Source organism: Papilio xuthus, unplaced genomic scaffold (genome assembly GCF_000836235.2).
Source record: "Papilio xuthus unplaced genomic scaffold, Pxut_1.1 DF826933.1, whole genome shotgun sequence".
NCBI lineage: Eukaryota > Metazoa > Arthropoda > Insecta > Lepidoptera > Papilionidae > Papilio > Papilio xuthus.
The window spans coordinates 4206999-4231603 of NW_013531716.1; the positions used below are offsets into that span (position 1 = coordinate 4206999).

Below are 24605 nucleotides of genomic sequence, written 5' to 3' on the forward strand. Positions count from 1 at the left end.
AATAAAATAGTCGTACTATTTTTCTGTTTGATGTTTTTAATAATGATAATTTAGATTACACGGTACTTTGACCAAAGCTGCGTTGACGCCTCTCAATGGACAGGTATGATTTAATTTAGTGTAGATAACAGACGATGCAAGTTTTTCGCTCGATTGCGGTAAGCGAACACTGCGGGCGGCGCCAACACGATAACCGACCATTCGCTCGCTCGCCGGCTAACCCGCCTGGCGTGTCACTCCGCGCGCCGACCACCCGTCACCCGTCAATGGTGTTTGTGATACAACCAGGGATTTTCAAACAAAAACAATAGGATAACCAACTTCAAAATGGATAAGGACCACGCTTTAGAAGAGATGATGGGGAAACTCGGTGAGTTATCATTCATGATATGTAGCATATGGTATTCAGAACTTACGTTTCTTAAAAGTAGTCGCGGCACTTTTACATTTCATATGCGTCTGACGTTACACGTATTAAGTGGTAATGTCCCGGTTTTGCTAACATGTGTTTCGTCGTTGTGTTCGCTTTTAGAAATGTGCACGTGAATTCGAATACGAAAAATATTTAACTTATGTAAAATTTGATAATTAAATTGGATAAAGTAATCTATGTATGTTACAATTTGTAAAATAAGTCACGTGGTATATGTTTATATCGTTTATAACTAAAAACTATGTCAACATAATTATTTAAAACCAAAGATGGTGAAAATTTAAATTTCTTGTTGATTACTTTAATGATATTTATAATTTTTACATTATGCCGCACAATTACTTTTTAAACGATTTTGTGTACAATTTCGAATCATTCTCTATTTCAGGTCAAAACTTACATTTTAAAATGACAATGGACATTTTCTGTTTCTATATACTCATATTCAGGGTTATTAACCGGTGGACACGACGACCTTGCGACTATCTAAATTGTTATTTTAGTAACTGGGAGACATTTATTTAGTTTATGGATTTAACCTGATTCAGTGGTACAAATTCTCGGCATTTTGGAAGATTTGCCAGAGACTTTGACATTGTTTCGCGCGCCACTTGATCACGATCCCTTGCCACTTCTGTTCGTTTTTACTCTGTGTCGTCGTATAATGTTCCCAGTGCTATATTTATAAGTGATAAGCCGAGTCATAAAAAGGGGAAGAGTTATAAAATTAATTAATAAAAACACGCTTATTAGCTTTGAAGTTGGTTTAAAATTCTATTAAAATACCAACGAAAACTACTTTTATAATAGCAAATTAAATGGTACACTTTTAATTTTTGAATATTATAGTGTTATATAATTTTTTTTGGTATAAATAAAATTTGATTATAGAATACTATAATATGTTTTAGACTACCCCACGTAACGACAAATGAATTTAAATCGATTTTTACATAAAATTTATTTTAACAAGCACTTTAAATATTTTGCCCTACAGGACACCCAGTAAAAATCATTACAATACAGCGTTGTTAAGAAAGCGTAATTAAAATATAACCAAAATGTGTGGAAACGCATGTAGTTTTATTCAAGGTTGCCAATTGATCAGGGCAACAAGGGCCTGATGAAAGTGTCCAATAACATAACATACCTTTTTTACTTATTGTTAAGAAATAATATGTTGGTAATACCAAGAGTAATAATGCGATATTGGTAATAAAATATCCACTAGCCGGTTTTTATACTTATCACATTAATATTCATAAATCGCAACAGAAGCTTTTAAGTTATTGGCGCATATGAAACATGAAAATGGCATATTGATTTACTTGCAATGATTCCAGTGCCAAAAGTCTACTGATACAAGGCCCAACTGTTAATCTTTTAGTTCAAGTTCTATTCCAATTTGAATTCCAGGAATAATGTTAGTTTAGGTAATTGGTTTTTATTTACTGCGGTAATTAATATTGTCTTTATCTTAATAGAATATTAGTTCAGTATAAACCGCCACGTGATTATTGTAGTTTGGTTACAGAATCACATTACTATAAGGCTTCTGGCTTATCTGGAACTGGTAATCAAATCAGTGGAGGTTACCCGGCTAGTGAGGGAAGTAATATTATACGTGTAAATTTATATCACCTCGATTCCATTAACATCTTGGATCTAGAAGTTTCCGTTCATATTGTTTTATAGCTTTTTCTGTGTGAATACTAATAAGTTGCGTGTACAAATAATCGTTGCGAGTACATTGGGACACGACGATATCTGTTAAGGTTACTGACACAAAATGTAGGACAACGGTTCAACACGCAAACATTTTGGATATAAAATCGTTTTAAATTGTTAGTAATATAATCATTTTTGACTGCCGACTGATTGATTTGCTTAATTTATCAATGATTGTCGGATGGCTATGATTATGATGGTATTTATCGTATTTCTAGTCTATTGTGATCAATACCAGTTCTGAAAAAATTGGTGTTATTCAGATTTGGAATTGTGTCGTCATACAGTATCTCAAGGTTACAAGACTCCGTTCGGGAAAGTAAGGGAGAAAAGTCGCAAGTGTTTTGTTAATGATAAAAGTTGGAAATATAATAATATCTAACGGCATTTGTTTACTTTAGTACTCAGGTATTCTGTACTATTCCACTATTTTTTAAGCAGAGTATTTATTGCCAGCATACAGGATTGTCGTCATCGTGATTATTTTTTTGTATTAGATGACAACAAAACATTTTCATCAGAGATTTTCTTGGAATAAGTGATTTGTAAAGTCAATGAACTAATCCTGAATGACGTGAGAGCAGTTTTCAATGTTATTTTTTTGGCAGATGGCCAATGCATTGTATACGTTGCATTCAATAAACAAATAAAATAAACCAAAAACTTTTACCCACACTCAGTATAAAGTTAAATCAGATAATATTATTAGTAGGTTTTTACACAAAATAATATCAACAAATTACAAACCTAATCGAGTACAAATGTATTTATTTAGCTTGTAAATCACATTTGGCCATTTGTAGTATTTACATAGTAGCCAACTTATTTACATTGCATATTAGAAATACATATATACACAAAACATGTTTTCACGTCGAATGTGACTATGCATTATATTCCTCATGTCTTATTTTACCAAAAGAAACATTTCATAGACATATATTATTTGAACAAAAATATTTACGACTAGGAGGCTCAATTGTTAATAGGAAATATTTTTAGCTCCAGGTACGAGATTGGATCTCTTTCTATAGGCTTTTAAAAAGTTTTATAAAAAACTTAATAACAAGTTTTTTGGACGATTATCGATGTATGTTGACTTCGTCATTGCGTTCAAACATAACCCAGACTATACCATTCCATAAAAAGTACATAGAAGTAACTTCCATAGAAATTTCGACAATAAAGTGCGAGGCTAAGCATTATAGATGTAGTCTAGATTTTATTCCTTAGGAATTGCATTACGTATAATATGCGTGTTTAAAGTTGCTTAGTCATTAGAAAGAATGTAATAAATTGTATTCAGTTTGTGCAGCCTTTATTAGTTAGATGACTTTGTAAGAAATGATACCAACACAAATAAATCTGAATTTCGTAAATTAATTGTGTTGAAAACAAAACTATAAATCATGTTTTAATTTAAATTAAAATTTTGCGTCATAGAAAATAAATGCCTAGATTTGATTTTTTCAGTTAAAGGAGCTTATTGCTGTTAACAAAATATTTTTATCATACAGCTATCATATCTCAAACTTCATAAAACGTGATTTATCAGTGCGCTTCAACATTACGCCGACACACACTTTATTGGCACTTTTATCAAAATACACATGGTAACAACTTAAATAGTCTCTCGCATAGTTACTATCCAATATGGTTCTCAACTCGAAATTAACACAGATAATTAAACTTAGGTGTTGAAAATATTACAATACCAATGTTGATATGTTTGTTTTATCTGTACTTTCATCATTTAAATTGCCGCAAACTAAAACAAATTGATCGTTCGTCCTTTAAAATGATATGAGTCGTGCTAACGCATTTATAGATTTTGGCACCCGATGCTGAGATTTAAAGGTTGAAACGTCCATGACATTGTTGTTATTACACAGATTAAATCTTTTTTATAGTGGAATTATTTTACACACAATATTAAGATGAACTTATTATCTCAATCGAGTGTCTGGATAAAGGCGTCAGGGATCAACCAATTTTTATGACAATTAATCGGTAATCGTATGTCCAGCTTTGAATAAATGAAATCGGAAATTATAACAACGATCAATCTTAACCGTGTTTGCAACATAAAAGACTGGTTTTTAGTAGTAAAGACGTAGTAGAGTCAAGATTTGTTATCTATTTTTATTGATAATATTCAAATTCAGCTGCGCTTGTTCAACGAAAATTGTGTCGAGGATTTTATCACTTTCATTACAATGTTAAACATTTTTGACATGAAAGGCCGAGTTATGAAGGTCAATATTGTCGATAAGATACTAGTTATGGTTACAGAACATAGCTGGTATGTAGGACCTTCACTTCTTATTGTGCAGACGTTAAAATAAAGTGCAATAAATTATTTAATAATAACAATAATGTCAAATTATTACATTACTAGTTTTAGCCCGCTACTCGGCCCGCGCGGAAAGCTCAATTAGTTGCCTATGCGTTCTCCCATACAATGTTCTACATCTGTGCCAAATTTCAGCGAAATCGATTAAGCGCTCTGGATATACAGAGTAAAAAACATCACATTCGCATTCATAATATAAGTAAGAAACAAGATAATAATACTGGTAGAGGGTTTCATTTAAAACATATGTTAATTTAAATAATTCTATTAGATTAATTGATAAAGATTCATTGCCTATTAAAATACAGTTAACATTTCTAGTTTAACTATTGTATATTCTACGAATTAAATTCGCAAGTCCTTGATAAGGTACGCGTTATCGTTCAACGACTTTACGTATGGTAGTCAAATAACAAGATAATTCTTAAATGCCTACTTTAAAACGCGAAAGAGAAAGATAGTTCATTTGTTATCAATATTATGTAAATCTATGATGGATTTGCTTATTTAAATTAGAGTTGAATAACGCAAATATCCAATGAATATTTTCTCTGCAGGGAAACAAAGTTATCGTTGCAGACAGTAGCCCAAATAGCTGACGTCACTCTAGGAGACTTAAAAAATTTCGTTATATTACAGCAAAACCTCTTCGCTTGAGAATCGCATCAAAGCTATGCGGTTAAGCTTCTGATACCGTTGATTGTTACGTTACATAGTTTGTTGCATCAGAATTGTCATAATAGATTATTTTCGGGATGTATTAGTGAAATGTAATCATAGCGTTTCCCCGAGAAGCATAACTATCCAACCTACTACAATTTTACAACTGTGTATAAAATAAATATATTTTTAGTACGTATTTTAATTATGATAAAATGAACAGTTTGCTACCGGAACGAATGAAAGTAATTGTTTTTGTGAGTAAAATAATTTATTTTAAAATGTGTTTAAATAAAATTTCAAGCAATTATATAATATATAAAGTGTAATTGAGCACCAAGCAACGCGTACGGTTTCCTTTACCCACACATTTACGCTTTATATGAAAATTTTAATATTTATAAGACATAGTTGTCGCCCATAGTCGACAGAACATAATTCATAATCAAAGACATTAGTTTTTTTTTAATTTTGATTGTATATATAGTTTATTCGTTTGTACAATTTCCTTTAAAAATGGTACAAATTTTATCTTCATGTTGTATTATTATTTTACAAAATAATTTACAATTCAATACAATTATGATTTACATTACAAAGGAGTTTTAATAGGTATCATCAGTATATATTGTCATACTATTACTTATAATCATTTATTCTTCGACTATTTATAGTATGCGGTTTCACAGATCGTTCATATTACAAGGTTGAAAATAATCTGTGGTTCATTTGTTTACTTTACAAAACGAAATAAAAACAGAACAACAGGGGCACAAGGTCTTGACATTTTGATAAAAAAATTATTGAAATAACTGATTTTGTGGATCAAAGTCAGAATGTGTTTATCATGGCAATGAATAGAGGTTATTTGGTTGACGGTCAAGGTTTTGACTTTGAGAAGATTGTGGATATTAAATTTCCGTTTTTAAATAGGTAACAGATCTTATTAAATTGAATCCTAATGATCGTACTCGTATGTTCATGAACATTAAAATAGTTCAGCAGTTTTGTAAATATAATCTTTGATTGTAGCCTTCAAAGATTTAGAAATTGAAGGAATTTATTGCTAACTAATATACTTTATCATAGTCGCGTTGGCAATTATCTTAGAGTTTACTCATTACGATAGCATGATTTTTGAGACAAGAAGATGCAAAATATTTAGAGATCATACGATACTCAGCTGCAGTACGTTTATTAACAATTCCCTCAAGTGGATGATTGAGGGAAATTATGTGCCATTTATCCTTACATTACTACATGCATGTGTGCTTGCTTACGACATTCGAGAATTTTATACACGTACATTGCAAAAATGTGGCAATCAAATTAATTTAATTTTAATTCTTTGTTGATTAAAATTTTATATGATAAAACACCTTGATTGTGTATATACGTGTTACTAGACAGAATTTAGTTCTTTAGAACGGCAGATAAAACTGCCACTTTTGTAGCATCTTCTACGTGAAACTCGTTTAAGCATATGTACATGTAAAGTTTAATTTATTCTTGTCTTTATTGGCTTAGTGCTTACTGTTGCTATTTGTGGACGGGCTCGTAAACATCTTCGCTTGCTAACGGTTCTTGATAATGAACGAGTAACGTCGTGTGAGCGCACATTGAATTACAAAGAGATTCTCGACATGCTTCTTGTTTTCTTGTCTGTTGGTCTCCACAATAGAAACACTCTTACAAAACATTCATTTTACACTGTACCTTTTACCCTAAACTATCCTAGCATCTCAAGGCGTCAAGTGGAAAACAAGGGATATAGATTAATGTAAACAATAGAATTTAGGTACCCTTATACTCAATTAAGAAAATGAATAAAAGTACAAACATGCAGCATAGCCCATAGCAACACTATAAATATAAAAGCAGCCATCGTGTGAAATAACTGTGTATACGTACAAGTATTTTGTTGATTGATTGAGGTAACCTCAATGATAACAGTGTTTGATTAAGAATTTATCACTTTGACATAAAAATCTTGATACTTTAAAGATTTTCTCAAGGAATTTCAACAGCGAATAAAATATATATATTAAAATATTTATATTCATATGTGTCTATTTTTATTTTATTGTATTTTAGCTTTACTAACTTAAATAATAATCAGCTTATATTGTATTATATATAAACAAGACTATTTACTATAGTACTAAGACTTAAAATTAAGATGCTGATGAAATTTGTATACATACAGTTTGTGCTAATGGTTTTTAATTGGTTTAAATAGAAAAATATGAACACCATTCCCCGTTTGCAGCGCATATTATTATTTATCTAACCTAAATATCGGAAACGCCATCATAGCTTTATTTCTGTATATCGCCGCGATTCCGTACAGGGTTATCGGTGTCAACATCTGTGTCAATAAAAATAGAATGACGTCTTAAAAGTTTTATTTGACTAGCTATTCACACGTTTAAACATAGTTCAGAACACACAAGTTGCTACTTAGAACACAGTTTCAGGTGTTGTAGGAGGCGTAGCTAATCGTGTGCCGTCAAAAAGATTGACATGACACTCATAATTTTGTTGTATCCTTAAAATACTACTTTCTGGTGTTATCTGATTTCATTCCAATTTTATTCAATTATATTTCTTTATGTCCCTGACTATGGCCTAGTCGCCGCCAACTTAGGTTGTCTCTTCAGTGGGGGAGAATAGTGAGCTGATGTTTATGTCATTTTTTTATTAAATTACATTATATTTTAACCTTATTTGTTTTAAAACTCTTCAACAAAGAGACATACAAGGCCGAGATGCGTGGCAGCAAACTAGTCTATCTAGCTACGGGGGCGAAGATGACAGAACGGTTGTCAAATATATAAGGAATATGAAGGTCGTATTATGAACACGACGCTCCCACAAGGGAAATCAAACATTTGTTCGTTGTACGAACGTTTCCTCAGACGGGAATTGATCGGAGGACGTAAGATATAAACATTACGGCATTGCAAACATTACGACAGGTGGTCGTAACTTACATATTATATGAACCTAGTGTTGTAAATGCGACAATTGTTTTCAAGAATTTAGTAAGTCATATACATACTTCGAATAAATTGAATAGAACTGAATACATTGAAATGAAAGAATTGAATAAAATGAATAGGCATTGAATAAAATAAATTATTAAATCCATCTAAAATTTCTACACAGACAGAAAACAGTTAAAACAATTGGAAATCATATTTCCCGAAAATTCTGTAGTTGCGTCGCTAATAACCAAAATCTAATCTTTTTTGTCTCTCTATGTGCCTGTCCGCAAATTGTTTGGAGAAACCTCGACAAACTAAGTTATATTGGCGAGAATTATAATTTTCATTTCGATATTGCATACCAGTTTATGTAGATATCTATTGTGAGGTCATTTCTTATTTGAAATTTAAATTCTAATATAAACGCGAAGACCATACGTGTCTTTGCATCGAACTTAGAATTGATTCTAACAAAGCCGTACTTTGCCTTTTCTCTATTACTATGCTTAAGGTATTATTTTCTAAGAACTTAGACATTTCTATGAAAGTACTTTAACGTATTCAAACATTTACGTTGTAAATATAAGAAATGTATGGACTGAATATTTGAAATTGTACATCGTATCGTTGTCTAGGCGTCTGACACAATTTAAAAGTTCAAACATAAATTAGTTTGAATAGTAATTTCGAATTTTACTGTCTTTGTTTAGTGTTTTTGTTGAAACTTGGTAAAGTTAAGAATCATATTAATAGTAATCAATATTTTAGTTTTATTCTCTATCGCTTGTTAGTTATTAAGGCTTTCTCGGAAAGATTAGGACTGTCATCAAGAAATTGTTTAAGACGAGTGATATGTTTGATGTCATGCCCACTAATTAACACTCTCTCTTTGACACGATCTTATCAGCTTGTTCCAGTTTCGTATGAAGTTATTATTATTTATTATTATTAAACATAAACAAACATACACATATAAATCTTTTCTCCATAAAATACAACTATGTCAATTTTATTGTGTCAATGCTAATTTGCTTAGCAGTAATAGAATAAAAATAAAATGTCAAGCACCTAATCTGTCTTATTACGAGAAAAACACTACCACTTAATTGAGCTTAAAACACTTTTTTTTTCATACTAAAACCGTTAAGCTAAAGAACTGCACCGATAAATTTATACATATAAAAAAAGTTTTTATATACGACGTGAATAAAGTTATATAGTGAAATTCAACAGCTTAATCAATTGTAAGACATTTTACTATCTCTGTTTTCTTTGAGGTTAATGAAAGGGATGACTTTATTTTTTTACAAGTAGTAGGTTGGAAACACATATGTAGTTGAGGCAGACTTGTAATGTTAAAGTACTAATCACGTGTTTAATCAGTAATCGGTCACCTCGGGTAACGAGCATAGGTCAGCACGGTTCAACGCCGCGTCGACTATCGTTTTATTCAATACACGTTGCGTCTTATGTTAATAACATTAGACGGTGCAAATAAGCATCATTGTGTAAATTTAATAAAATGCCTTGCAAGTTACATTTTTATGCGTAAATATCCAACATAGGCATCGAATTCCGTACGACAAAAACATTACTAAACCTGTTTTCATTTTTATGCTAATTAGAATATATGGGTAAATATTTATCATCGTAAAAGCTTATGGAAAAAATAATTTGAATGTTTAAAAACGGAAAAATAATTAAACTTAATGAGTTTAGAAGTTTAAGTGCGACAATGTAATTTTAAGTGTCGTAGTTGTGCCGAATGAGATAATAAACTAAAAAAAATGTATTCAGCATAGATCTAAGTTAACAACCGAACGAAAATGAATAGACTTCACGGCATTACATTTGTTCGAAGAACGGACGGGCCTCTTTAAATTATTCAATACGTTTTAAGAAAGTGCGCACTGCCTAAAAGAAAGTGAATGGTGCGGTAACTTGTAGGTAAATTTTGTTTCTCTTGTTACAATTTGTCATGCTCGACTTCGTATTAGAATATAAATGTAAAGTTTCACTGTGCATTGTGCGCTTGAATCTTAAAGTAGGTCAGAAAATGTATATCCAAGCTTGACGATACAAAAACTTATTAGATAACACAATACAATGTGACGCAACATTCGTCCTTGGTCACGAGATGCCGTGGCATAAATTATCTTGAAATGTTTATGCTCGTAATCTACCATGAATTATTAAATTGTGCGAAAATTCATTCATTGATTGTTATTAAGAATACTGAAAATAGTCACGAGAATCTTTATAATTGTAATGTTCAAGAATCAATTTACTGTTAACTATTAAACATTTTTTACATCATAAACTAATAAATACCAAGTTTTTATCACTATCGATTGAATTAACCTAATTCAACAAAATTATACGATTAATAGTATCTTAAATACAAACCCGTAAACGAAGCCATATTCGATTAGGGATATCGCTAGTAGAATCAAAATGTGAAGGACTAATCCAAAGTCCAAAGTAACAATCGATTAGTGTTACTTTGGATAGCTGTGATGTATTACAAGTTAAAATATGAGATCCAGCCATCTAAAGTCCTATTTAATTTTCCTTGACCTGGTATTTATTGATTTATTTTTCTTTGATTTCCAGGGGATTTCGGGCGGTACCAATGCTTTCAGTTTATTCTTCACATCCTGGCGGCGTTGACTGCCGGCATGCACATGCTGTCTCTGGTGACGGTAGCCGCGGTGCCTGACCATAGGTAAATTAACACTAGACAAGATTTTATAATTATAAAATCTTCCCTGTCATATTTTAAATAAAATTATAATAATGGCTTAACTCTGCGTTGTCCAGTGTAAGGGACTAGCTTCGAATCCGTCGGGAGCCCTTTCCAAGGTTGAGTGGATCTGGCATAAACCGTGTTCCTCGCGGGATCGCAATTAGTCGGTACTTACACTGAACTACAAGTGAGTTAAGGTGTTATTTAATTAGTTTTATTAGCTAAACAATAAAAAATATAAAACTAAACAATGCAGAAGCAATAATGACCCAGTAATTTGTTTAAAAAAGCCATCAGCCCAATTTACTGTAATGCCATGACACCCCAGAGAAGAATATGAAACGAATCACTCCACACTTCAAAACACAACAAGATGTTACCGTTTAGATTTTAGGAGGTCATAACAAGAACGGATACATATATCCGAGAAATAATTTATAAATTTTAAACATAGTAATTTTATACCAAACTACATACTGTAGTTAGTATTTAATAAACAGTTGAGATATTTATCCACCATAGCTGTTATAAAGCATTTAATTGATTTAATTTGTAAACAAGTTGAAATACTGGTTATTAACAATAACAGGTGGCAGAATTATTCAAATAATTAAAATGAATTATTACACTAGGTCTGAACACCGTCTTTAACAGGCAAACGATGTGGTGAGCGGTCTCGCTTTTATATAATCTTGTGATGTACTTTCGCTTTTGTTTATTATTGCAGTACGTTTTTCTTCTGTAAAAAAAACTACAGAATTACTCTCCAATTTTTCTCTTTTTATTTCTCTATCTTTTTCTTTTATACAATTATATTTAATAACTTACCTATATTACAATCGTAGATTCTGTGATTGTAAATCGTTTCTATTTATCTCTTTTACTTTAAGGAAAAATACTCTATACTTCTTTTACTTTTTATTTCTTGCGTAGAATGTTCCAATTTTTATTATAAATGTTATCTATAGATTTTAGACTTAACTGTAAAGATGTCTTTCATTGCATGTGCATGAATTATGTGATCGTCTTGAAATCAATTTATGTATTTCAGAATTTGTAATAAACAAATCTTATTGGGGTGCGTAAAACGTTTTCATAATTTATCACATATTTTCGACAAAGATTGGAAAAAATAATGAAAAGGAAAAATTTCACTTAATTGCATTTATTTGATGCAAAAAGTCTACAAGTAATTTTTCTTTGATATTCAATCCGCGTACGCGCACATAAAAGTTCAATAATTTTCATGTTCATTTATTTCATATTTCACTTTTTATTTGTTAAGAAACTATTGGATATAGACCAAGTATGTCAATTATCATAAAATAATTTACAAAACGTTTCATTTGAACTAGTACATGTTTGTTAGGAAACTGGTCACGTTGTAGAAAAGCTGATCGGAATCTACGATTATCTTTCTCAATCTGTTTCCCAGCTATAAGTTTCTTGTTACTCTTTTATTAGAGAGGAATTAATTTTCACCTTTTAACTAAAGGGTAAAGAAAGTTAAGTTTATATAACCTACTAGTAAGTAATAGTTTACTTGCTGGATTATTACGTCTTAAGTTTCAAATGCTTTTCGGGAAAAAGGGTTCTATTTGGTATCGGCTTTGGTGGACGTTTTGTAAACGAATACCGTGTGACGTTTGTGCTATTTACACATATGGGTGATAGAAAGTAAGTACACTTTGCTATAAAATACCTGAATACATTTTACTGGAAAAGGTATACTTACGTTTGTAATGCTTTATTTGTGCTAACAATACATGTAACTCGTTTAACTAATGTTTTCATTTTCATACTGACATTTTATTACGTATTTCACTTTACTCAAAATCTAATACAACCCTGAAGACTCTGATATATTATTTTCCAGCTAATATTTTAGAATGTAACAAAATAAGGTTACTTTGTATTTATCACAATAGTTTATACAATTATAATATAATAACATTATTATTATAATCAATTAACGGAATTATTTCGCGGTATGAAATATTTCAAGGTTTTCAGTGGTCTATATAAAAATGTGATTAGCACATTAAAAACATATTCATTGCATGTTAAATATACAGATATGCATGTTATTTTTAATAATAATATTATTATAAACAAATCACTTACATTATTAAAAAATCAGGCCATATCTCTCGCCTCAATTTACGCTCCAGATTACGCTAAGAAAAATTCAGTTTACACTGCCTAAACTTTTGCGTAAAACATGTTGTATCCACTTACAGTTTTTTCTTCAAACAGAGATAGCAAGTTTGTTTTATGTAATTGTTTCAGTAGTGGGAACTCATTGTAAGGTCAAGTATTAAAGTATAAAAAGAACTTCGTAATATGGCGTCAGAATACATACATTTATATGTATATTCACTAATAACCTATCGGTATTAAAACAATGTTATCGCCTTCGACATTTCCATAGACTTGTAATAGACTGTATAACTTACGTTAGTTTTGCTTTATAAGATATCTTTTTAATTTTATGTTAATTTGTATAAAAGCACAAGCATTCATTCATTTGCACAAGATTTTGTTTGAATTGTTATCTAAGATTTAAAACTCAAAATTAATACACACATTTTAAAATTTTCAGGTGTGCACTCGAAGGAATAGACAGCATGAATTATACGGAACCATGGAATTCATCTCTCGTTCGAAACGCCATCCCTCTAAATGAACACGGAAAATTGGAATCTTGTTATATGTATGGAGTTAATAAAACTTTGAAGGAATGTCAATCTTGGGTTTACGATACAAAGTATTATACGTCATCCCGCGGGATCGAGTGGGACTTTGTCTGCAGCCGGCGGTGGATGGGAGCGGCAGGACAGACTGCATACATGTTCGGAGTTGTCATCGGTTCTGTCGTACTTGGTCGCTTGTGTGACAAGCTAGGTAGGAAAACTATCTTCGTTTGGTCGGGAATCTTGCAACTCGTATTGGGTGTCGCAGTTGCCTTTACTACAGAATACTACACTTTTACTGTGGTACGTTTTCTATACGGCATATTCGGTTCCGGCTCATACATTGCCGGCTTCGTTCTCACTATGGAACTCGTTGGACCAACAAGACGCACGATATGCGGAGTTACATTTCAAATCATGTTCGCGATTGGTATTATGCTTTTAGCAGCCTGGGGATATCTTTTGGATAATAGATTCTATTTACAAATTCTATATGCATTACACGCAGTTATTTTACTTCCTCATTGGATAATAATGGATGAATCTCCCAGGTGGCTTTGGGCGCAGGGCCGCGCACGAGAATCTGTCGCCATTATAGAAAAAGCTCTCAAGGTAAACAAAACCAATGAAACAGTAGACACTCCTTCACTGGTGTCTCAATGCAAAGTGACGTGCGCAAAATACACAGACGAGCACTCGGCTGGAACGATTGACCTTTTCAAAACTCCGAATATGCTTATGAAGACATTGATTATCTCCGGTTGCTGGTTTGCTAATGCGGTTGTTTATTATGGTTTATCTTTGAATACAGGGAAACTTAATGGTAATCCTTATTTTATTATGTTCTTAATGGGTGTTGTGGAGCTACCGAGTTACGTCATTATAATGTATTATTTGGATCGAGTTGGGCACCGAGCGCTGATAAGCGCGATGTTGTTGTTAGGAGGAATATCTTGTTTAGTTGTCGTTACCTTACCCCATGGTTCTACGTCAGCTACAGGAGTAGTAATGGTGGGCAAACTCTTTATATCCGGATCTTATTCTATTATTTATAAATATTCAGCGGAATTATTCCCAACGGTAGTTCGAAGTTCTGGAGTCGGTCTGGGTAGCATGTGCGCTAGTGTGTCAGGCGCCTTAACACCTCTGATTAGTTTGCTCGATACCCTGAATCCTAAAATCCCAACTGTCATTTTCGGTTTTCTGGCTTTACTTTCCGGCTTTTCTACATTCTTTTTACCAGAAACTATCGGCAGAAATCTTCCACAGTCTATTGAGGACGGAGAAAAGTTTGGCGTTGGTGATACATGTTTTACGAATTGCAGCGGCAAAGCAATGAGTAATTCTTCTTTGGACTTACCCGAAACTATGGTGCCCTTAGATGCTGAAAAGAAACAATGAGATGGTATATAAATAAGCAACTTATCACCTTTTGGCGTAAAAAGAAATACGAATTTGTAATATATTTCAATAATTATCAGGGTAATAACAAAAGTAAAAGATGCCTCTCTAACATTTTTGTACTGTTTTATATTTTATAGATCCACTTTTTTTCGTATTCATTATGTGTGTACACTATACATTTTATGCTACTTGGAATTAAGGATGTATCTAATATTCTTGTACATATGTTTTGATACTGCTTATCATATGATATACATGTACAGAAGTAATCTAAGCACAAAGTAAATAAAATAAATTACATTTTATTATGTACGAGTATAATCAGGGTAAATTTTTCAGATAGAAAATATATAATTGCTTTATATTTAAAACCTATATTTATTCCATAGCCAAAAAGACACACAATATATTAAGCTAACAACGAATTTAAGATTAATATTTATGTCTAAATTATTGTTGGTAACATTATCTAATATTTGCCTTATTGACAAATGGCGTTTAATTTTTATCACTTATTAATAATATTATGTGTTTAATAATAACTCTATCTTGCCTATAATATCTCTCTACAGATTATCTTTTACTTTCTTACCGTGCGTTTTCACTGCCGAAACAGATAAATGTTCAGATGATTCGGCAGTGGAAAACCTGGGTTGTAGGTTTAATTATAATTTTAGTTATGCTGACTGTGTTTATTGAAGTCACTAATGTAATACGTATAGCAAAAATAGGATAAGGTTAAAACGTTCAGCTTTTATTGTGCTGGTTTCACCTTTATAATAGTAGTTTAGTTATCTAGTCAGGTTTTACGTAAATGCGAATTAGACTGGATGATCATAGTTCTATAAGTATTCATTTAAATCATATTATAAATTATTTTTATTTAGTTATATATCGCCAGAAACTGAAGTAATTAACAAAACAATAATATGAACTGCAAAAAAGACAATAGATTCAAACATCACGCGTTAGGTTTTGAAGGATAGCGTTTAAATTAAAAGTATAATTTTATTTTTAATTTTACGAAAATAGCAGACCTATTTATGCCATATTTCATATTTTCTACTGTAAGTTTATAGATTTATTGGAAGTGTTTTAAGTACATATTTTAGTAAACCATATACAAACCTTGTATAATGTAGGAAAATGTGCTATAATTATTTTTAAGCAAGTTGTAGATGAGCGTTTTAAATAAGTTACATTGCGTTAACTTAAATATTAGTACTGCCCAATAACTAGTCTATGGCTATTAGTTACATAGAAATACATAAACATCACATAATATATTGCAAATAGAATGTATTTAGATATAGACCTTATAAGGCTAATAAAACTAAATATTATAAAATTATAATTGTTAAGTACTATCAGGGGATCTTTCGGTATTACACGTTAAAAGCAATAACCAATAGGATACAGCTTTTGAATGTGTTTGTATAAAAAAAAGGTCTGTCAGTGATACACGACTAATTTGTTCACTGCTATGTAATTATTTTCTAACTTTGCCTCGTTGGAAGAAACAAGACAATTTTTTTTATAAGTGGATGACCGCGAAGGGCCCTGACTGTACATGTCCTGTTTAGATGATTTGAAAATTTAAGGTATTTAACTTTTCGATCAATTTAGATTTACTACAATTTTTTATGTGGATTATAAATATTTACATAAAACTTTTTTCCTGTACTCCATAACAAGTATACATTTATTTTCTGTTTTGTTATTTTTGTATTTCAGTTATCTTAATTTAAAATTAATTTACAGGTTATTTAAAAATAAATTTTAATAAATGATATTTAAACTTTACGTTCTTATTATTTTCCCTTAACTTTTCGATGTAAACCGCCAGCGCAATTCATCTGTTTTATTTCGAATTAAAACAAATCTAATATTTTTGTTTTCTTATTTGGGTTCCATATAATCATAATAAAAAAAATGCAAAGATGGAGTAAACGTGTAAGTACGTATATATTGAAAAGAAATTATCGTTAAAAATAGTTAAATAGGTTGGCGTTGTGCCACAATACAATATGGACACAAAAAACTCAGTGACAATTAGAAAAACTAAATATAAAATTATAAATGTTATGTGGCTTTTAATCTTATCTAATCCATAAATCACTCAACAACTTCAAAGCCAAGTAGTCCAAATATTTATTCCGATAAAGTCGAGGTTTCATTCTTAGATGATAAAACTTGTGGGCTGAAATTGTAATTAAACATGAATCTGTCACCTTTCCATTCAATGCCACTAATCAGTTAAAAAACTGATGTCATTTATCTAGTTTGCTAATGCGAAGCTTAAAATTTATTGAAGATAATATTCATACATGTACGAGTATTTAATTTAAAAAAAATTATTTTATGTGTTGTAGTTTTGTGGAATGGTTATTTATTCAGCATGGTAAATAGAAATCAGAGATGAATGTTACGCATTATATTGTTAACGGTGGAGCAAAACCTTTTATAAATTTTTTAATAACTAACTTAATTGTTTTAATTTTCAGGTGCTGGATAGATGGTGTAGACACCAACGAGTCGGTGGCAGCTTGGAATTCGACAGCGGTACTAGAGGCGATACCTATGACGCTAGAAGGAAAACTACATAATTGCTACCTCTACAATGAATACAACGAAACGGAGAAATGTACCAAATGGGTCTTCGATACAAGATATAGGACGTCGTCGCGAGCTATAGAATGGAGTTTCGTTTGTGACCAGCGATGGATGGGTGCGATCACCCAAATGGTTTACATGTTGGGTGTATTCACCGGAGCTGTTGTGCTAGGAGGGATGGCGGATAAATACGGAAGAAAAACAATATTCTGCTGGTCGGGAGTACTTCAATTAATATTCGGTGTACTCGCTGCGTTTATACCTGAATATTGGTCATTCTTACTTACACAATACCTTTACGCAATATTTGGTTCGGCCGGTGCTTACATCACTGGTTTTGTATTAACTATGGAGATAGTTGGAGCGAATAAAAGAACCGCCTGCGGTGTCGCTTTCCAGTGTGCATTTGCATTAGGTATTATGTTAGTAGCAGGTTGGGGAGCTCTCATTGATGATAGACAGCTTTTGCAAATTGTTTACGGGCTACATGGTCTCCTATTGATACCGCATATATGGATAATGGATGAATCTCCTCGTTGGTTGTGGGCTCAAGGTCGTGCTAAAGAAGCTGTAGATATAATACAAAGAGGTCTAATATGTAATAAATCTGAAGAAGTATTAGATAAACCTCGATTAATATCAATAGGTAAAGTTGAAAAACTAAAAGACGAGGACGATGCGCCATCTGCTACTACCTTAGATTTATTTAAAACACCAAACTTAAGAATCAAAACAATCAACGTTTGTTTCTGTTGGTTTGCAAACTCGCTGGTGTATTATGGACTGACTCTTAGCACTGGTAAAATGGAAGGTAATCCTTACTTGATAACGGCTATCTTTGGATTTGTAGAATTACCGAGTTACGCTGCCGTAATTTATTTCCTGGATATATGGGGTCGAAGGCCATTGATCAGTTCTATGATGTTAATCGGCGGGGCTGCGTGTATTATCGCAGCTTACCTACAATCTGGAAGTATAATCTCAACTGCGATAGTAATAGCGGGTAAGTTATTTATTGCGGGATCTTTTGCTATTGTTTATAATTATTCTGCGGAACTGTTTCCTACAGTAGTGCGTAATTCGGCTTTAGGATTAGGTTCAATGTGTGCGAGGCTCTCTGGAGCACTGACACCATTAATTTCATTGTTAGATTCTTTTGATCCGAAAATACCCGCTGTGTTGTTCGGTATTATAGCTCTCGTGTCAGGATTTTTAACACTCTTCTTGCCTGAAACAACTAACAAGCCGATGCCGCAATCTTTGGCCGATGGCGAAACCTTTGGTAAAGGAGATACTTGTTTCGGGTCTTGCTTAGGCAAAAAGAAGAACAGTCGGCGATATTCGGTAGAAGATAAAACACCCGAAGCAATGGTTCCTTTAGAAGATATGACTAAAAAGGTCTGAGCTAATTAGGATAGAGATATAAATTTCTAGTACAACATTTAGCTAAGTAAGAAGTAACTATTTTGTACCTAGATGTTTACCAAAGTGGAAATGTCACTTTCGAATATTTATGGTTTTTACATAAAGCACAAACGTATGTATTTTTGTAATCTCATTATTCAAAATAAGATTCTCATATCAAACCTACCGGTTTGTGATAGGATATAACCAAATGTGATCAAATTTGTATAAGATCTTTACGTTAGATAGAATAAATTGTTTTTTTTTAAATGTTCCTATCGAAATCATACAACTTAACAACTATTGCGTAATGTTTATTTATAAACAACAATTAAACTTATACTAAAGTAACATTTAAGTCATGTAAAACGTTTTACGTATGAATTACCAAGTTCAAAGTTTGTAAAATAATTTTGTCCAGGGATCATAAGGATCAGAGACGGCTGCAGAAATATTCAAACACTTGGGTCGAATTATGAAATGAAAATGTTTGAAAATATTTTATTCAAGTATTTATTTAAATTTTCGTAAAACATATCATTTGTGTATAACTGAAATACCATGGAAAATGTTGAATATTGAAGTAAAATTAAAGTATGAAATGCGTTTGTGAGATGAAAAAAGAAATATTAAGGTTAATTTGACTGCATTTTTTTTTAGGATTTATATCTTCATTTAGAACATATGGATGTAATGTTATAAATATGCAAAAATATTTTTATTACGAAAAATATTTGGCGTCTGATTTTTAGATCAACATGCTTCATTGTGAAGAAATATTAAGGTACATTATTTTAATAAAAAATGGTACATTGGAATGTTCTTTATTATTTTCCTAAAAAAACCGAGAACGACGGTGGTGCAGTTTTTAATAACTGGAGATCTACGAAAACATACCATACCATAATTTCCCACTGTCTAAACACCTGTACTAAAACATAGTGTTTTCTCTGTTTTTCCAAACATAATGATAGGGATGACATTTGAAGAAAAAATTTAAAAAAAAATTGAAACACCATCAAACAACATTTTTATTAGACTGTCTTCTTACATTCACATTTATTTTACAGTTATAGAAATTTCAAATGAGTATCATTAAGTGAAAGTGTTGAATTTTCATGTTTTTCTACTCAAATAAAATAAAGTACCTTTAAACCAAAAGTTCCAGGAAAAAAAATGCTAAGAATTTAACTTGTATTATATTACTTTTACTATTAAAAAAATATCTAAATAAACTGTGAATGCAAAGAATGAAATCATTTACCTGTTTATCTATTAAATAACCAACACCTATGTTAATACTAAAAGCAAAAATTAAATCTTTGGAAACGACATTGCCTTTATTTTAATGCAAAAATAATTTACTATGTACAAATTGTTCAATAGAATATATCATTCTATCATATCACATTTTCTAACATATTCTATCTTTTAAATTTCTCTAAAAAAAGCTTAAACTATTTTTTTTAAGGAATAAAATGAAAAGTTAGAATAGACAGAGCTTCAAACTTTTTGAATACCTATTTAAAATTTCAGCGTAGTATAGAAGGAAACATCAATGGACATATAATCACATAGATTGGAACAATTAGTTAAAACTTTTATAGGAATAAACATTTAGAGGATTAGGAAAATCACTTGACTAGTGAAATATATCAGATCTACATTTTAAATATCATATGATTTGACATGATCATGATTAGTATGTTTCTCAATATTAATCGCCAATTATTAACTGAATAAATTTGTGTTTATACTTTCAGTAAGTAAGTAAGTAACAAAAGCTTTATTTGATGTTGCCTATTTCAGTTGTCAAGAATAATTTTTCATTTTTAATAAAATCAAAAATCTTGCAATACTTCATGTATACCAATAAATTCTATCATTGAGCTGCTAATAAAGGCAAGTTTGAAACAATCTATGTATAGATTGATATGTAAATTTTAAGTAAAATCATTTACCTTTAATTTCATTTTTTCTTTTATTACACTAACTTTTTACTTATAATTTAAATAGAAATAATGTATCACTTCAATTCTTATACACAAAATAAAAGTAAAATAAATTATTTGTATGATTTAAACAAAATGAGAATCATCAACAAGTTAAACTGTAAAAAATAGCACCAATACAATTTTTAAACTTTATGCTATTGAAAAAAAAAGCTCTACAATTAGCAGTAAAACTTTACAATCTCATACCTTGTTTCAAAAAAGATATACACATGTATATTTGGCAAAACCATTTACCATGTTGTTAATTGATGGAATAAAAAGCATTAACATTGAAAAATCCTATTCCTAAAAAAACATCAATAGTCTGGACAACGAGTGTGTGGCAGAGGTTGACTTGAACAGTTTTCAGAGTTGGGTTCCGCTGTGAATGCTGTGTGCACTATGATGGCTGGCTGAGTGGGTGTTGGTGCATGGAGCTCATGGCTCTCACCAGGAGCCAGGCTTGCTATAGCCGCCAACAGATCGGGATTCACTATAGGCTCACCTTCTTCACGAGGCTCCCACCCCACTGGGGGGCTCGACGGAGGTGAAATCAGGAACTGTTTTACAGGAGCGGGTGGTTTTAAATTTTTCAATGAAATCGGCGTCACCGGCTGTGCGAAATAACAATTTATACAAGAGTTATAAAATTTATATTGGTGGAGCTGGAGGCGCGCTCCCGCTGCTGCTAGCGGGCTATCATAGTTAACACGCAATCTTTTAAAACTGCGAAGCCATTGAAATGTAATATTTTCTGAAAAATTACGAAAAAGATCTTCTAACTCTTTTTTTAGTTTTTCGTCAGAAAATACATTGGTGTGGATATTTGTAACGATCACTGATTTCGGCAAATCATCGAATTCGTTTGTTTCTTCTTGAAAATCATTTTCTTGTTCTAAATCTCCTATATTGGGGTGTATATTAGGCATGCCATCTTCTGGGTTTATGTACATTTCATCAAAGGTATCACCGTCTTCTTTATTAGCCATAGTATTTATTTTATTTTAAATTAAAAAAAAACTACTTTGGAGTTTTAGTATAACCACAGGAAAAACAATAATAGTAGATGTTAATATTAGGTCTCAATATTTTTCTAATATTTTTACACAGAACACAGATTCATAAATTTAAAAAATATATAATCGATGGCGAAATGTCAATGTCACAACGTGTTTGTCAATAGTTCTCAATATTTTTCTTTTTTATTAAAAAAAGATATGTCAAAAACATGAAGCCACTGTAAAACAATAAAATTAAAGTAGTAAATTAAAGCAATTTTTTTGTGTCGCTTTTATTACATTTTGTTATTAAATTAATGTAGATTCTTTCTTAGTTTATTAGATGTATTATGTAAAATTAAACTTAAACAATTTTTTTAGAACTTTAATCTAGGAATAAGGTTGAAAGTAAATCGATAAAAAAAAACAAAGTTGTAAATGACTCATTTAGGTCTTTCACCAAAAAAAAAATCAGGAACTCTTTTGTTTTATTATCTCGTATCTTATCTGTGTCTTTATCATATTATCTATGACTTTGTTATTGCTTGTCGAATAAACAGACATTTGTGAGTTTGTTTTTTGTTGTATTTTGGTCGAAAATTATAATAATAACTTTAGAATTTATAGTACTAGAACTAAAATATTGATAAATAAATATAACTTACATTTCAAACAAGATTATACAAATGGCAGGCCTAGAATCTATGGTAGCAGAAGAGGTTAAGCCAATCGACAGAGAAAAGGTTTGTTAATACTTAAATAAATCATTCAAACTGAATTTACATAATAATTTATCGTATATTATTGCAGACATGCCCTTTACTACTTCGTGTGTTTTGTTCTACTGGAAGACATAATTCACCCGGCGATTACGCTAGAGGGCTTGTACCTCAAAATGAACTTCAAATTTATACATGGATGGACGCAACGTTAAGAGAACTCACAGGTTTAGTAAAAGAAGTGAATCCTGAGACTAGGCGGAAAGGCACATATTTCGATTTTGCTGTAGTTTTCCCCGATGCGAGATCCCCTACATATCGTATGAGAGAAATTGGCGTGACTTGTTCGGGACAACGGGGTGGTGATGATAATAAAACTCTGGCTCAAGTTAAATTCCAAATTGGAAATTACCTAGACATATCAATAACTCCATCGAACAGAATGCCACCTCCGATGAGAAGACCGCAGAACTATGTTAATAACAGACCATATTAACAATTAAATTCTTCTTTAGCTTTGTTTTATAATAAATAATAACAAGTAAACATATTGTTTTTATTTAAGCAATTACTGCCATTTTGACAAATTTGTGCAATATTTACTTGTACAGTATGGATCTATGATTAAAAAAAATCTAAGCTATAACAAATACCAAGCCAACAAAAGTGTATAATAGGTACTAGTTAAATTCAGCAATTTGAAGTAACATATTTATGTGTACATGTTGTTTTGGAAATATCATTTGTAATTAAAACCAGGATTAACTTGTTTTTTTTTTACATCCACGGGCGAGGAAATGCACAGAAAGAAAATATTTTCCCTTCCCATGCATCCTCTCATCCGGATAATCCGCTGCTCTCTTTTTACTTCTTCTACTTTAAAAAAAATGGTGGGAAGCGCGGAATTTCTTCTACTTTACGCCTGTCTTCTGTGTGGTTGTAGTATTGCACCGGGTGAGCTGGAGCAATTCGTGCAAAGATGTTAAAGCAGGCTCTACCACTTGTAATTTTAAATTGGCAATACCAATTGTCCTAGTTTATGTTGAAGCTTGTAATATTTTATTCTTTTTACGACGATATTAATGCTGATATAATAGTGAATTGTAACTTTTTTTTATTACTGTGCGATATTTAGTCCAAATTGAACTACTTAGTTTTAACTTTTACAGTGGTCTAGAATGGTGGCATAATTTATGGTAGCACTTTTGACTGGCCAAAAAAAAAAATTTTTAGTTAATCCAAGAACTTCAAGAAATTGCCATTACCAGATTTTCTGTTAAAATATGTAGTGGGTATTTACAAGAAATTAAGGATGAAGTGTACAAGCCAAACTGTCAAATTTGTCTATGTCAATCAGTGATAAACAAATGTTGATTTATGGCGGTTGTTTTCATTAGGCTCAATATGATAAAGTTAATTTACCTTCGTTTTAATTAAAATGACGTGTGTGAAAATTTTGCAAAAAAATTAGAGAAAATTTGTCAAAGTACAGCCAGTGTAAACGGTGCGATGGTCGTAGTTCGCGAAATTAATTTACATCAAAGATAATTAATAGTGGAATAAGTATGTATTTCTTGAAGTCAAAGTACCGACAAGTTTCGTTTATTATTTTGCATTGCAGTAGGTTAAATAGGTATTTACCGGTTATTAAAACAGTGTTTATTAGTGCATAAGTGAGATTTTTTAGCAAGAGATTAGCAATCGAAGCTAATCAGACTTTGACACAATTCAATCTTCTCCAAAATGACAATGTAAATCTTATGTTGACATGGCGGTTAACCGCCAGCTTAAGCTTAGCTTAAGCTAAAGACAATAATTTATTTATTTATTAAAAATGTATACACATTAACAATTAAACAAACAGGTTGAGCGT

At 31.4% G+C, this 24605-nt stretch overlaps 3 protein-coding genes across 4 annotated transcripts; 2 read left to right on the forward strand and 1 right to left on the reverse strand.

The window, feature by feature from the left end:
* Nucleotides 1-103: 103 nt before the first annotated feature.
* LOC106122103 (organic cation transporter protein) lies at nucleotides 104-19839 on the forward strand. 2 transcript variants are annotated; one of them, XM_013317966.1, is made up of 3 exons: nucleotides 104-370; nucleotides 10775-10886; nucleotides 17509-19839. In XM_013317966.1, the coding sequence occupies exons 1-3, from the start codon at nucleotides 328-330 to the stop codon at nucleotides 19019-19021; spliced, it is 1668 nt and encodes a 555-aa protein (XP_013173420.1). In that variant the 5' UTR covers nucleotides 104-327; the 3' UTR covers nucleotides 19022-19839. The 2 variants fall into 2 exon arrangements, with proteins under 2 accessions (XP_013173420.1, XP_013173421.1); XM_013317967.1 differs by lacking the exon at nucleotides 17509-19839 and adding an exon at nucleotides 13510-16693 and having other exon boundaries at nucleotides 109-370.
* A 1271-nt stretch (nucleotides 19840-21110) lies between these two features.
* Nucleotides 21111-22168, reverse strand: sra (RRM_RCAN_like domain containing protein Sra). The gene has a single exon (XM_013317779.1). It carries the CDS (start codon nucleotides 22002-22004, stop codon nucleotides 21333-21335), a length of 672 nt encoding a protein of 223 aa, XP_013173233.1. The 5' UTR covers nucleotides 22005-22168; the 3' UTR covers nucleotides 21111-21332.
* A 439-nt stretch (nucleotides 22169-22607) lies between these two features.
* On the forward strand, nucleotides 22608-23278 carry Bin1 (histone deacetylase complex subunit SAP18). The gene is made up of 2 exons (NM_001312805.1): nucleotides 22608-22756; nucleotides 22824-23278. Exons 1-2 carry the CDS (start codon nucleotides 22700-22702, stop codon nucleotides 23226-23228), a joined length of 462 nt encoding a protein of 153 aa, NP_001299734.1. The 5' UTR covers nucleotides 22608-22699; the 3' UTR covers nucleotides 23229-23278.
* Nucleotides 23279-24605: the final 1327 nt, after the last annotated feature.